The sequence below is a fragment of the Xyrauchen texanus genome, chromosome 10, assembly GCF_025860055.1.
Source record: "Xyrauchen texanus isolate HMW12.3.18 chromosome 10, RBS_HiC_50CHRs, whole genome shotgun sequence".
Lineage (NCBI taxonomy): Eukaryota > Metazoa > Chordata > Actinopteri > Cypriniformes > Catostomidae > Xyrauchen > Xyrauchen texanus.
In genome coordinates, this window is record NC_068285.1 from 41,226,683 (window position 1) to 41,241,530 (window position 14,848).

Sequence of the window (14,848 nt, forward strand, 5' to 3'; positions counted from 1 at the left end):
GTCCAACATGTTTACATAGAAAGACATTTTAAAAACAGTGCAGGCACATGCAAAAACACACTCTGTGTTAATGTAATGGGAGCCAGCTGGTAGATAGCTGTGCAGTGTGTAAACCTCACTCTCCTGACCTCAAGTGGTGCTAGCGACTGACACTAGAGGCTGTAGCCTTTAGCCTCCTTGTTAGAGCACCCGCCTCCCGCGCCGGAGCCGTCGGTTCGAGTCCAGTTCGGAGCTGGGGCGAGAAGGTCCGGCAACATTAACAGCCTCTAACTCAGCTGTTTGCACGCATCGTTTTTCATTAATTACAAGCCTGAAACCCAAAGTTACACTTGATGGTTTGTCGTGTCCCATCGGGCTCAGGTCGGGTAGCAGACCTCTAACCAAGTAGTGCTATAACTATTTTGTTTTTAGTCAGACAGATTAGGAAGTTTTTTCTTGCGTCTGCTTGCTAGTTTGGTAGTTGAGTAGTCACACTAGTGTATTTTCTCACCTCTCACCAGATATCACTTCTAAACTGCTCTTTTTACTGTGAAATATTTGAGAGGGCCTTGGCCATGTTGGTTCTGGTATATACTTCAAAATATCTGATTTGTTGCCGTTTGATAGCTCAGCATACAGTATTTGCCAGTTCTCTTAAATCAGGGTTATTTTGATTTCTGCCAGTGCACTTTGGCTGATCTTTGCCTGTACACTCTCCGAGTGTGAAAGAGAAGTGCCCATGAGTGTGAAAGATGAGGAAAGAGCCCCGTCTCCTTATCACCCAGATATCGCCCGCTTGCTCACCAGTCTTTATTTCATTCTGCTTCTCTTTTTTTTCTGATCAGTATGTACCCCCTCTATCGGGAAGACGCGGTGAAGTTACTACGCTCCACTAGGATGGCCCGTGCATACTCAGAAGGGGCGTACAATAGCATGGAAAGGTAGTAAACCACAGAAAATCACTCCCATATTAGTGTCGTGGGTAGTAGTTCTGATTAGAATAGCTAGTGGCACCTAAAATATTTCAAGTTTGTTAAAATATATTTCAAGTTACGTTATTTTATGGAACTTTCCAATGGGTGAGGAACCTATTGCGTTTACAGAATGGCTCATTTTCTCATTGAAATGTGCACATGGCAAACGCTTAATTATTGGATTACCCTGCAGTCAAAAACGGTGGTAAACGTTAAGTGTCTCTTTGGTGTCATTCTTCCACCCATTGGGAAAGCTTTGTGTGGTCATTGTAATGATATGGAGACATTATGGGTCCTCCCAGGAGGATAATGAATGTGATAGCATTCAGATTGTGACTTTGTCGACTACGCCACTAAATACTCCTATAATCTTAGAGCGCCATTTCCCAAAGGGATTATGTACAGTGTATGTAAATGTTTCCTTAGCTGCACCCACTCCACCCTTCCCTGCTGTGTTATAATGAATTGTGTCTTCAGTGCTGCTCTGTAGGTGACAACACGTATACATTGTGTTGTTTTGATGACTGGGCACAATCTCTTTTGAGTACTAAGCCAAGTAGCTTCAGTCTTTGACAGAACTGCCAGTCAATAAATACAGCAAGCTCCCCATCAGAAATGTGGAGTTTAATGGATTCGGGATGTGTTTTGTAGGCTCAGTGGAGTCCCAAATATTCTGGAGTTGACCAAACAGCAATGGTGTATGGAAGCCCTAAAGTGCCATGGATTCAAAAAAAGATTTGGCACCATTTTCTTGTCATAGCAAGTGAATTGCCTTAATTGCAAGCACCACTATTACTTTTGCTCATACTTTTTGTTAGAGATTTGATAAAAAATAAAAAACTCAAAATATTCAACTTTGTCACATAACTCTTTCCGTACTGTTTGGGCAACAAACATGATACCTCCAAAAAGTAACAGCACATCTCTCCTCAACAAGCCATATGATATAATCAATCAGACTTACATATGGTTAACAAATCACATAGACTTACAGTGATAGAGGAACCCATGTCAATGGAATTTCAAAGAGTCTGCCAGTAAGCAACCACCTAGGAATGCCCTAGAAACCACATAGCAACATGCTAAATAAAACACAGAACACTTAGCAACTGCATAGCAATGCCCTGACTACTGCCCACAACTCCCTAACATCATAGCAGTGAGTTTTGCATGAGCAAGCACTGCTCACAATTTCTTCAGAAAATGTTTAATTATTGTTAAATATAATGTGTTAATATAACAATATATCAAATACTCTTTTATCGAGATAACGGGATAATGTTATGGAAATCTTGAGATCTTGAGATAATGAAACTGATACACTTGCAACACTTGTAGAATTATTATTATTATTATTTTTTTAATAAAAAATATTTTAGAGGTTTAGCATTGTTTGTTGTATTCCGAGAATGTTTTATTTTTTTCACAATCTCAGTAAAATTGTCCCCTTATACAAATTAAACCGTATTTGATATCTCATGATAATTACGTAACAAACAATATCTCTAGAAAATAAGATAATTACATGAAAACGGGGCAAACATTTTTTGTGAATCTATGGCATTTTAGGACTTCCATATCTGTGGTTTTGTCAAAATTCAGATTAATGTTGTCATGTAGAATCTGATTGAGTGTTATTTTATGTTCAGGAGAATAAGGCTGGATAGACGAATATCTGCCTACAATGAATCATTTGAATCTCCTGAGAGGTAAAACATGGATATGTTAGTTTAGACGTGTACCCTTCTGTACTGATTCTGTTTATGAAACCGTCTTGAGTGTTTAAGTGGAGTATTTCATTAGTTACATTCGCAGCCTTCACCCCTTGCCCTAAATCCACTATTGCTCATTCTAATCATAATTTCCTTTCTTCATTTTCAATCTACCAATCTATCGATCCTCCACCTGTATTTAAAGATATTACAATGGACCCAATCATGTAGCTCCTCCATGGCTCAATCATGTTATGAATGGAACTGGTGGAGACTACAGGTACGGCTTCTTGAGAGATCAACACCCACAGTACAAGTTCTTTTGTTACCTGTTGCCACTGAAGGATTTGAGTGTCTGTTAAGCCTTTTCAAGTGAATGAATACTGAATATGCCATGAGCACACTAACGATCTCCAATGTAACATTGAGGTTGGTTTATTCACTAGGTCATGCCCCAGGATAGAAATTGAACCTTCTACCGATACAGAAAGGTATTGAATGCAGATAGATTTCATTCAGTGTTGAATCTAGTTAAAATTAGATGTAGTTGTGCTTTGACCTGATACCTTTAACTTTCAACAGCAAGTACCTCTCAACACTGTGACAGCAATTTTACAAATCTAGCAATGTTTTGTTTTTGTTAGCTTACTTTGGTCTTGCAACTGAATCTCACTTTAGACTCAAACGGTCAGCTATCCTGCAAATCACAGAATATCAATTGTATTTTATGCATTTCTCTTATGCACGTCTATAGAGAGGACCACATTCCTGAATTCCCTGTTAACCATGAGCACTTTGAGGAAGATCTCAGGTAATATGGCAGAATTAGGACAAGTTGTCACATAGGCTGTCGTAGAGACATAGGAGGAGAGTAGACTGTAGTCAAGGGTCTTACTTTTTTGACAGTGAAATGTGTTTACTTTGCTTAACTAGTATCCTTCACAGCAGCTGCCTGACGATGAAAGAGGGGATTTTTCTGTTTTTTAGTTTACCTTTTACATTTGTTTACCTGAACATATTAAATTATGGGTCTGCCTTGTTTAACACTTATTTTATTTTATATATTTTTTTGCTTTATCCTTTTTATCCTCCACTTTATTATTTTGTGTGTGTATGCCGGTGACCCAGAACTTCCAGTGCTGAAACCCAACACCACATTTGATTGCTTTGTCATTTTTGTTCTGTTAGAAGCTTCCAGTTTTTCCCACAGCAACCAGTTCTTCTCAGCATAAGGACCTAATGTGGTTACCAGGTCTATGGGATTACCTATAGTATGATGAACTGGTGCTCAGCTAAGCGTGGCTTTTTGACTAACATTCTGCAGGTATAGCCGCAGCATGGTGGACAGCCATGACAATTACAGGTCAAGATCAGCTGACCAGCGGCCCATGATGGATCGACCGGTCTACACTCGCTCCCGCTCGTCCGAGCGACCCGACTCTGGCTACATGAGATCCATGCCATCCTTAACATCAGGGAGATCTGCCCCTCCCTCTCCTGGCTTAACGAGGTGACCCAGACCAATCACAAACAAGCATTAAATCGCCAAATGAAACCATGCCTCCTGCTTTCTGTATTCCACCTGGAATGCCCCTCTTCACTTCCTCTTTTTTTAACCCTGTTTTAACGATACTGTTTTTGATTTGGTTTCATTTATAAATAGTAGGGAGTAGTAAGGTTAGGAATCAAGAACTGGTTCTTATTCAGAAAAACTAGAACCGAATGATTGTCATTGATATTTGGTTCCATTAGCAGTTCTTGAACGCCTGCATTATTTTGCCCATGCAGACAGAATACCATACTAAAATACATTGATTGAAAAATAAAAATTTCTGAACAGTTAAGAAATTAGACTATATACCAACTGAGGACTATTGATATTGATAATGCAGTTGCTGATGTAAACAAAATAAATACATATATATGCATGTGTGTGTAGCTTGCTACAAAGTTGCTGAACATTTTCTACGCTTGCTAAAAATTACTTTTTTCGGGGATGTTATAATTTTTCATTCAGTTATGTTGACATGTTGGCAATTAAGAAAATGAATATTACAGGTCAAATGCTTTCTTTCTGGCAAAAATATTGTTGTGATACTGTACAGAATGCAGCCCCTTAGAGGACAGGGTGGAATTTTTAGTTTTTTTCTGAAATAGTTGCGTGGGAACGCAAAACTTATTGCGAGGGTACTCAAAACTTATTGTGTGGGAACTCAGAACTTACTGTGAGGGAACGCAAAACTTATTGTGAGGGAACGCAAAACTTATTGTGAGGGAACTCAAAAGTTATTGTGTGGGAACTCAAAACTTATTGTGTGGGAACTCAAAACTTATTGTGTGGGAACTCAAAACTTATTGTGAGGGAATGCAAAACTTATTGTGAGGGAATGCAAAACTTATTGTGTGAGAACTCAAAACTTATTGTGTGGGAACGCAAAAGGTATTGTGATGGAACGCAAGACTTATTGTGTGAGAACTCAAAACTTATTGTGAATGAACGCAAAAGTTATTGTGTGGGAACTCAAAACTTATTGTGAGGGAACTGAAAACATATTGTGAGGGAACTCAAAACTTATTGTGAGGGAACGCAAAACTTATTGTGTGGGAACTCAAAACATATTGTGAGGGAACGCAAAACATATTGTGTGGGAACTCAAAACGTATTGTGTGGGAACTCAAAACGTATTGTGAGGGAACGCAAAACATATTGTGTGGGAACGCAAAACTTATTGTGAGGGAACGCAAAACTTATTGTGAGGGAACGCAAAACTTATTGTGTGGGAACTCAAAACTTATTGTGAGGGAACGCAAAACTTATTGTGAGGGAACGCAAAACTTATTGTGTGGGAACTCAAAACTTATTGTGAGGGAACGCAAAACTTATTGTGTGGGAACTCAAAACTTATTGTGAGGGAACTCAAAACATATTGTGAGGGAACGCAAAACTTATTGTGTGGGAACTCAAAACTTATTGTGAGGGAACTCAAAACTTATTGTGAGGGAACGCAAAACTTATTGTGTGGGAACTCAAAACTTATTGTGTGGGAACTCAAAACTTATTGTGAGGGAACGCAAAACTTATTGTGTGGGAACTCAAAACTTATTGTGTGGGAACTCAAAACTTATTGCGAGGGAACGCAAAACTTATTGCGATGGAACGGAAAACTTATTGTGAGGGAACGCAAAACTTATTGTGAGGGAACGCAAAACTTATTGTGTGGGAACTCAAAACTTATTGTGAGGGAACGCAAAACTTATTGTGTGGGAACTCAAAACTTATTGTGAGGGAACTCAAAACATATTGTGAGGGAACGCAAAACTTATTGTGTGGGAACTCAAAACTTATTGTGAGGGAACTCAAAACTTATTGTGAGGGAACGCAAAACTTATTGTGTGGGAACTCAAAACTTATTGTGTGGGAACTCAAAACTTATTGTGAGGGAACATAAAACTTATTGTGTGGGAACTCAAAACTTATTGTGTGGGAACTCAAAACTTATTATGAGGAACATAAAACTTATTGCGATGGAACGGAAAACTTATTGTGAGGGAACGCAAAACTTATTGTGAGGGAACGCAAAACTTATTGTGTGGGAACTCAAAACTTATTGTGAGGGAACGCAAAACTTATTGTGTGGGAACTCAAAACTTATTGTGAGGGAACTCAAAACATATTGTGAGGGAACGCAAAACTTATTGTGTGGGAACTCAAAACTTATTGTGAGGGAACTCAAAACTTATTGTGAGGGAACGCAAAACTTATTGTGTGGGAACTCAAAACTTATTGCAAGGGAAAGCAAAGATTTTTGCGTGGGAGTGCAAAACGAATAGTGAGGGAACAAAAATATTATTGCGAGGGAATGCAAAACGATTTCAGAAAAAAAATTCCCACCCTGTCATCTAAGGGTCTGCGTACTTCAGTGTTGTTGTTTTTTTACCGACATTTAGTGAAAATTTTATATTTTGAATTGCTTTAAACAAATGTTGCAATTCATACTGGGTCGTTTAAAGGTTAATGAATCTGTCATAATGACTCTCAAATGAGTCTCTGACTGACTCATTTGGAGCGATTACAGAATTAACATCTGAATCACTTACTCAGCAAGTCATTACCATTGATCATATCTGATTCTAAACAAACCAAGAACTGTTATTGTGTTATGTATACTAAAGTTTCATTTTTAAAATTACCATTAATTACAACAAACTCTACTCTTTGTTAAAGATAAACATTCAGAACAGAATTTGGTTGTAATTGAATAGTACAGATTAATAGTATTGAATAGAATTGTTATTTTGTGTTTCCTCAAACGTGTTAAAAGAATCGTTAATAGAATCATTAAAGAACCAGAATTGTTAAATAGAATCAAAGAACCAGTATTGTTAAATTCCTTACGATTCCCATTTCTAGAGAGTAGTGATGATGAATGCTACTAATGTCTTTTTTCATTTTGATTATAGACACACCTGTTATATCCTCTTAGCATATAATGGTGTGTTCCTGGCATTGTACGGTTTACTTTCTTATTTGTTCTAACTGTTTATTTTACTAACATAATTTTTTATTAATTTTTTTGTTTATTTAAAAGTTTCTGCTTTGAGTTGTGGGCTGTTATGAGTGCCCTTTGCTCATGCAACGATGCCTTTTCACTTTCCTTCCAGCTTTAGCCGTCACAAGCTCCACCCCCCTCGACACCTCTCCTGCTGCTGACTCATCACACCTTTTGAGATGCCATACAACCTTTTGACTTATGATTAGCCATGCACATCATAAGCCTCAAGGAATGTTACATTAATGTTCAGATTTGTGCATGAAGTTTCACAGATGCAAGAGATGCAATAGCTCTTGTATGTGCACAGTTTAATGTGAAATGTACACATGACATTGAAAACTAAATGTGACATTTAGCTCAAAAGGTGCTTTAAAGATCATTTGTGTTTACTGTGGAGTTGATGTGCATTTTATACGTAAATATTTGTTTACGTGGCTAAAATGCACATGACTGTGAAATATGTATTAACCAAAATGCATGCTCTTTACTGGTCAAATATGTTGAATTACATTAGTGGTTATTTTTTATGCAAACATTCCGAAGGTGCAACTCGCAAAGCCTTTCAAGAACATCTCCATGTCATATTTCAACTAGGGCTAACAATTGATTTACATTTTTGATCTAGTTAATTACAGTACATGACATGCACATTAATTAATCAAATGAATCACAAACAATCATTATTAGCTGAGAAAGTCCCCCAAATAAAGATAATTCATATAAACAATGCCTAATAATTCAAATATGACTAAATAGGCTATTTAGGGCCTAAAATAAATATATAATACGGATTGAAATTTAAAAATAAATAGCATTATTGTGGCAGATGAATAAAGCATTTATTAGACAATATAAAAAATGGCTTAAGAACACAATATATTGTTTGTTTTATTCTCATATCATTGAACAAGCCTACAGTTGACAGCACTCTGTTTTGCATCGAGTTTGTCAATGTATTAGCACTAACTCGCCCTGCCCAAACATCCCTCCCCCAAATTCTCCTTACCATAATGCATCTGGAATGTTCAAATCAATTTGTGGTCATTCTTATTATTAAACATCAACATTTTTAAAAGTAAAAGTTACTGTAATACCATGTTCTTCGTATTAAACCTGAAGTGTGTCATTTCAGAACCACTAACAGAATTACATTTTTTTTACCTAAATGTTACCCCCCCCCCCCCTGCTGTTGATCGAACAGAGTGATAGTCCCGCCCCCAATTTATGTCATTGGTTGAATCAAGTGTTGTTGTTTTTTGTCAGGCTAGATAGGCTGTTCTAACAAACAGAGTCATTTTTATTGTGCCACAAAATTATCCTATGAATGACTTACTTATAGTTGTCAATAGTTGCATAACAAGCTTTGATAGAAGTATTGCAAACTTCAGCTTTAAAATCAGCATAATTTAAAAACTGTGTAACCAAAAATACCGTGATTTATAAATGCATTACTATATAAATAATATTTAATATTGGCAATGACAATGTTTTCCACATTACAGTGATTAGAATTTTGGAGGAAAATCTGTCAAGAAAAAATACATCTTATTTATCCTCTTAAAATACGCTTCATTATATTTATGCTAAATATTCTGACTTCTTTCTTTTGAGATTAAATCTGGCCTAGATATGTTCTTAATAGGTTTAGTGAGATTCACCTTCAAACTTTTGTTGGTTGTTGTACAAAACTTGCAATGTTGCTTTAAGCAAATGTTTTACCCTATTTGTTTCTTCTTCTTTTATTTTTACTAACCCTGGTGAAAACTGTGCCAAATACTGCCTTATTTTGTGGAATAGTACAAAATATGGTTTTATAGCATAACTTCATGTGGAGTTTATTTTCTTACACTATTTCTCATTATAAAACAATGCTTCCTCAGATGCCTACAGTTAGTGGGTTTCTTTAATATTAGTATTCTCTCACCAGTGTGGCCTGCTTTAGTCTAACATTGTTTTGTGCAGGTATTTGACTCAACTAACCCTTCTTCAGATGTAATGTTTTGTCAGCATTACTGATACACCATTTGTCCCACAGGGCAAACCCCCGGATAGGATCGGTCCAGACAAGTCCCACCAACATGCCAGTATCCAGTTGGAGAGGTCGGCAGCTACCTCAGGTCCCACCCAAGGGATCTATTGACAGAAGTGAGTAGATTAACCAGGCTGGATCCATAGTGCAGTGTTTGTGGTGCGTGGACAGAAACCTGTGCAAATACCACCATTGATGTGCATAACTGCACGTTTTCAAAAATGAATAGTCAGTGAGTTTTCAGAATGACTACCGTAGTTGGTTAAATGGTTTTAAAGAAGCCCTGTGTAATTAGGTTGGTTTAAGGTTATGTTCACGAGACACCAATCAGATGTGTTTCTTAAGGATATACTTTATAGGTGCTAAAAATTGAACAAATAAATAGGATAACCACTGAAAAACATTACTAGAATGATTTACTTTGCAGTGTTTTGCACACAGTTTAAAAAAAGTCTGATTTAATGGTATAAATGAGTACAGTAAAAATCTACTTAATGACAATATTGAGTAAATGTAACTAACATTGTAGGAAAACAGTAACTTGTACTTACAAATCCATTGTAAATAGAACTTTAATAAACGTATTAATCTTTAAATGAACATTTTATTGGAGCATTTCACATTTTGATCTTTCTTTGTGAACACATTAACTCATGTACCACATCACATGTGGAAGCCAAGGAAGCTTTATGCATGCTGTGTAGTTTATTAGACAGCATCTCCTTGCATTAATGACAATTATAACATGACACAGAGCCATGCAAGCAGACCTCAATACTAGGTGCACAAAACACTATGACGGGAGAAATTAAAAGATATGTATTTTTATTTTTATTTCATTTTTTATTATTAATGGGTAATTTTGAGTAAAAAAAAAATTTACTTTGGACTTCACAAAACAAGAAGTAACAACAAAAACAATAACAAAAAACGGTGTATTTAAAAAGTTATTGTCTTGAAATGTATTGTCGAAACAACAGAGAATCGGTGCATACAAAAAGTTCATTCACACTTTCAGAAATCAGAATTTATGCATTTTTAGACTATTTTATAATATATATGAAGTCAAAAAAAATCTCTAATATTCTGGATGGGCCTGGGTCTAATTTGGGTGGGCCCAGACCCTGGCACACCCTTGGCTACGCCACTGTCTAGACCAGAGGTGGGGAACCCTGCTCCAGGAGGGCCACTGTCCTGCATAGTTTAGCTCCAACCTTAATCAAACACACCTGCCCTTACATTTTTCAAGTAATCAAGACCATGATTAGTTTCTTCAAGTTTGTCTGATTAGGGTTGGAGCTAAACTATGCTGGACCGTGACCCTCCAGGAGCAGGGTTCCCCACCCCTGGTCTAGACCAATCACTCGATCTGCTGCAAAAATCGAATAAAGTCTGTACTACAGTTTGTTTGATGTGATATACAGATTATTTTATCTAGTTGGCTTCTCTACATAGCATAACACATCATGGCTTGGTTTTTTATTCACCCTTATTCCCAGAAGATGACGGGGGTGTGACTGAACATTATGAAGGTCTGTAATCACTAGCTTCTGTGTGTTTAGCCTGTCTCAGTCTACCTTAATACAACTTTTACTCTGTTTGACTTCACCTGTTAGTTCTGGTCTGTTTGCTTTACATGTCACTGGCTTTGCTTCTGAGAATTGTGTAGTGTAGTTAACAGAACAGTTAACAGTTTTGTGCACTTCAGCCGTGTTAGCGTGCTTAGTAGAACTGTACCTGTAAATGTGTATCATTATTGATGTGTGTGTGTGTGTAGTCCATGTGTATGTCCGTGGATTTATCTCTAATGGGTATTTAAAACAAGGGACAAGCGCTTCGATATGCCCTTCCCCAACTTCTGTAGTTTCAATCTGAAATATGTCAACACAGGACATAAGACGGCTATTGTCAAGCTATTTTAGAGTCTTTGATATTTTATGGTAACTGTCAGTATGACCACTTAAAACTTCTGATGGTTTATGATTAAGTTACATTTTGGGCAATTTCATGCTGGTTTGGGCAGGTTACCTCATCATGGCTACACTGGTATACAGACAACTATGGATTATGATGAATCTATCTATACTGTCCCAGTGATGAAATACAGTATACTCAAAGAAAGAGCCAGCAAATGTGGTACAGGAGCATCGAGCAGTCGCTCTTCAACAAGAACTGAATTGTTTCAAAAATATCTTTGACTGACACATTTATAGTATCATTAGAGCAACACAAATGTGCTCATTGTAGCTGAAGAATGCTCAGTGTTACTAGACTAGTGAATAGTTTGAGACTAGAACTATTAAATATGAACTAATGGCTGGTTTCTTGATATTTGGCTTTGTTATCTTTTTTTTGATTGATGCAACTCGTCAACTAATGAAGACGGAGCAGGGGCGGTACCTCAGCCTCTTGCTCCTCCTCCCCCTGCTCTCTCTCAGCTTCCACAGACTGTGGCTGGTAAATTCCATTTAGCAAATATTGGACTCATTTTCATCTGTCAAATGCAAATATGATCTTGATATCTTGTCAGTATGATCTAGAAAATGTTTATATGTTTAACTGATATACTACATATAATGAATGACTATATTAGTCAGTCACATTTTTAATTTTTTGTATTTCTTAAATGTTGTTAAGTGTGCAAATTTTCCCAAAATGCACTTATATGGTAGGATGATTGTATTTGCATTTGTGGTTACTGTAGTTTACTTTTAGTCCAGATTTACTTAGAGAAGAAGCAGATTTTTAATTTGATTTTGTAGATTGGCAGAGCAGATTGTTATTATAGCTTTTCATTGCTTCTTTTCCAACATTTTGTTTTTCTCATCTTCATGTCTGATAGCATTTCTTTCTTGCTTTCTTGTTTTCATTTCTGTCTGAATATGTGAAGTAGTGGGAGGGGCTTGTCAATCTCCAGCCCTGCCCCCTGTACCTCCCCAAGTCACACAAACAATGGCTGGTAATGCTATAGCATCATAAGTAAATTGTCATGTAATTTGCTCTTTTAATAATGAAAAAAAAAATGGTTAAATGGCATTTAGAATAATAGTTATAATGTTTAATGTAGTAGCTCAAAGTTTAAGTGACCTGTGGCTGTTTAGTGAGTAGAAATTGGTGGTTAGTGAATAGCAGGACTCTACAAGGATACGCTTCTTCACCACATAACAATAGCAAGAACTGTCTTGTTCTGTGTGCGTGTCTCAATAAGCTCCCTAGCTCAGTAGTCAGGGCACTGATCAGGGAGTCGGACATTTCTAGGGCTGCCCCATTTGCAAAATCTTTCCAGTGCACTGAAATGTTTGACCCCTAAATATAAAAAAGAATACAAAAAACTAGGAAGCATCATTGCTCACTATGTTCCCTTACTGGAAATGTCATCATGTCTTATGGAGTCTCTAAAGTCATTAGACGACGAGTACAAGTGTAAAATTATGAAGTAAAAGCCATATTTTCTCTTTAATAGAGATCTTGTATGTAATGAACCATATTTCATCCATAATGTGCATGAAAGGGAAACAATCTTTTAAATATTAGAGTTGTTAACAGAAGAAAATTAGTTATATTTATTAATTCTTGTCATTTATCATTTATTTATAGTAGCACTGTACCTTGAATATCCCACAAAAATGCATAACAGTGTCATTTATACAGCGATGTTGTTGATTACTACCAGCTGCATTAAAACACGCAACCAAGTGATCGGCGAATGAACACCCTTGCCAGTGCCCGAATTCATGTTCATGATATACTGATTCACGAAATTAGGGAGCTAGGGAGTGAGATGAGATGCACTCTGTGTCATCATAAAAATCATTGGTGATGCACCGGAATTAAAATTCTTGACTGAAACAAAAAATGCTGATTTGAAATGAAGCTGTTTGGAATAAGTACACGTATACTGTACATTTATTGAAAAAAAATGACACTATGTTCTTCCTTTAATTGGTGTCCCTTGACAATATGATTCAACATTGAAAAAAAAATGACATGAATAACATGAAAAAATAAAGAAATAGGAGTTTTCACTCAAAGTTCTCTTATTCGGCACCAAAAATGTAAATAATATTTTATGGCATTTTCGGTGGCTCAAATTTCAGTGCATCCCTACAGATCATAAATGTCTTCATGTTACCTATTTGTTATGTTTTAAGTTCTTTTTTTGTTTTGTTTACAACCTCTTATCTCAAACCATGTTGACTTCATTGCCATCATCAAAGCTCACGTGGGGTTGGAGCCTCCGGTCCCTGGGCCCACCATTGCACCTACCACAGCCCATGCCCCCGTACCCCCACCTGTCCTTGTTCCTCCCCCTCCGGTCCATGATCTTGCACATTCCCCTACACCTATATTACAAGCCCCTCCCACTCATGCACATGACCCTCCTCCCTCTGATCCTTCCCCTGTCCCTCCCCCAGCCCCTCCTCCTCCTCCTCCTCCTCCTCCTCCTCCTCCTGTCCTGTCAACAGCATCAACAGGCCCCCAACAGGCATCTGAGTCAGGTGTGTAAATGCAAATGGGTTGAGAATAGAATATTTGTGTACTGCTAACTGCATACTTTACAGTATATACTGCCTACTAGTATGCAGTATAATGATAAACCTTTGAAACTGTAGTATGATGCATTGTTGTCACATGACATCATAACGTTGCATGTTTAATTCAGCAAGCAACATCCAGTTTTCATCTGAATATAAACATAATGGTTATTTTGCATTTACTCTGCAAGTTCACTGTCTATCTGTGTAATTTCTGTCACAAGAATCCCAGGAAAAGCCTCTAGCTCCCCCACCTGTTAATGGAAGGAAAGGCAAGTGTGTGAGCAGAGATGTTTTACAGTGTTTGTGTTGGAAAGATTTAGTGCCTCTGGGATTTTGAATACATTTGCTGCAAATGGACATCTTATGGCTGTCATCGAAGATACAGTGTATTTATACTATGGTTGTCAAGACGCAAGCGATGTGTTATTGAATACATTTAGCAGACATTGTGGTTTTTACACTCAGGCGAGCATATTATTCAACTTTCAAGACATGATTTATTACATAGTATTTGCTAAATAATTGATGATGATTATTTTTTGAGGCCACTGCACCCAGGTAGAGTACGGTCATTCACCTGTAGATGGCACAATGGTATTGCTTTTTACAAACTGAAATCAACAAGACTTCAACTATAATGAAAGAAATGTATTTTAGGAACAATATTTTTGAAATCTCATCTTTATTGTATGATGGTGTTGTGTTAAGCAGGAGCGTTGACTGTTTCTCCTTGTGTTGTAACTTTAGAGGTGACATGGGAGGACCAGCAGAAGAAAGCTTCTGGTATGACTCAACCTGTGGTCCTCATTAGCCCTAAGTATAGACTAGATCAACCCTAGTGTGCTTCTAAGGGATCTAGAGTTAAGCTTTCCTGCTGTGTAGCCCCTCTTTTTCTGTTCTTTTTGCTGTGAAGTGTTGCATTATCTGTCTAGATGTGTTGCAGCAACTTTATACGACACGACTACTAAAATACACAAAAGTGTGATGTGTGTTTTTGATGTTTTTGTACTTTGTCATATTTAAAGTGGTATGGGATGTTGGCATACTAGGTAGTGGTGAGTCC

At 37.2% G+C, this 14,848-nt stretch overlaps 1 protein-coding gene across 1 annotated transcript in view; it reads left to right on the forward strand.

Annotated features, from left to right (window-relative positions):
• Window positions 1-14,848, forward strand: part of LOC127650734 (regulating synaptic membrane exocytosis protein 2-like) — a 126,284-nt gene that overhangs the window by 69,144 nt on the left and 42,292 nt on the right. Inside the window, exons 17-18 of the mRNA XM_052136341.1 lie at window positions 3,990-4,175; window positions 9,254-9,363. Of these exons, the coding sequence (XP_051992301.1) occupies window positions 3,990-4,175; window positions 9,254-9,363 (296 nt within the window). The remainder of the gene's footprint in view (window positions 1-3,989; window positions 4,176-9,253; window positions 9,364-14,848) is intronic.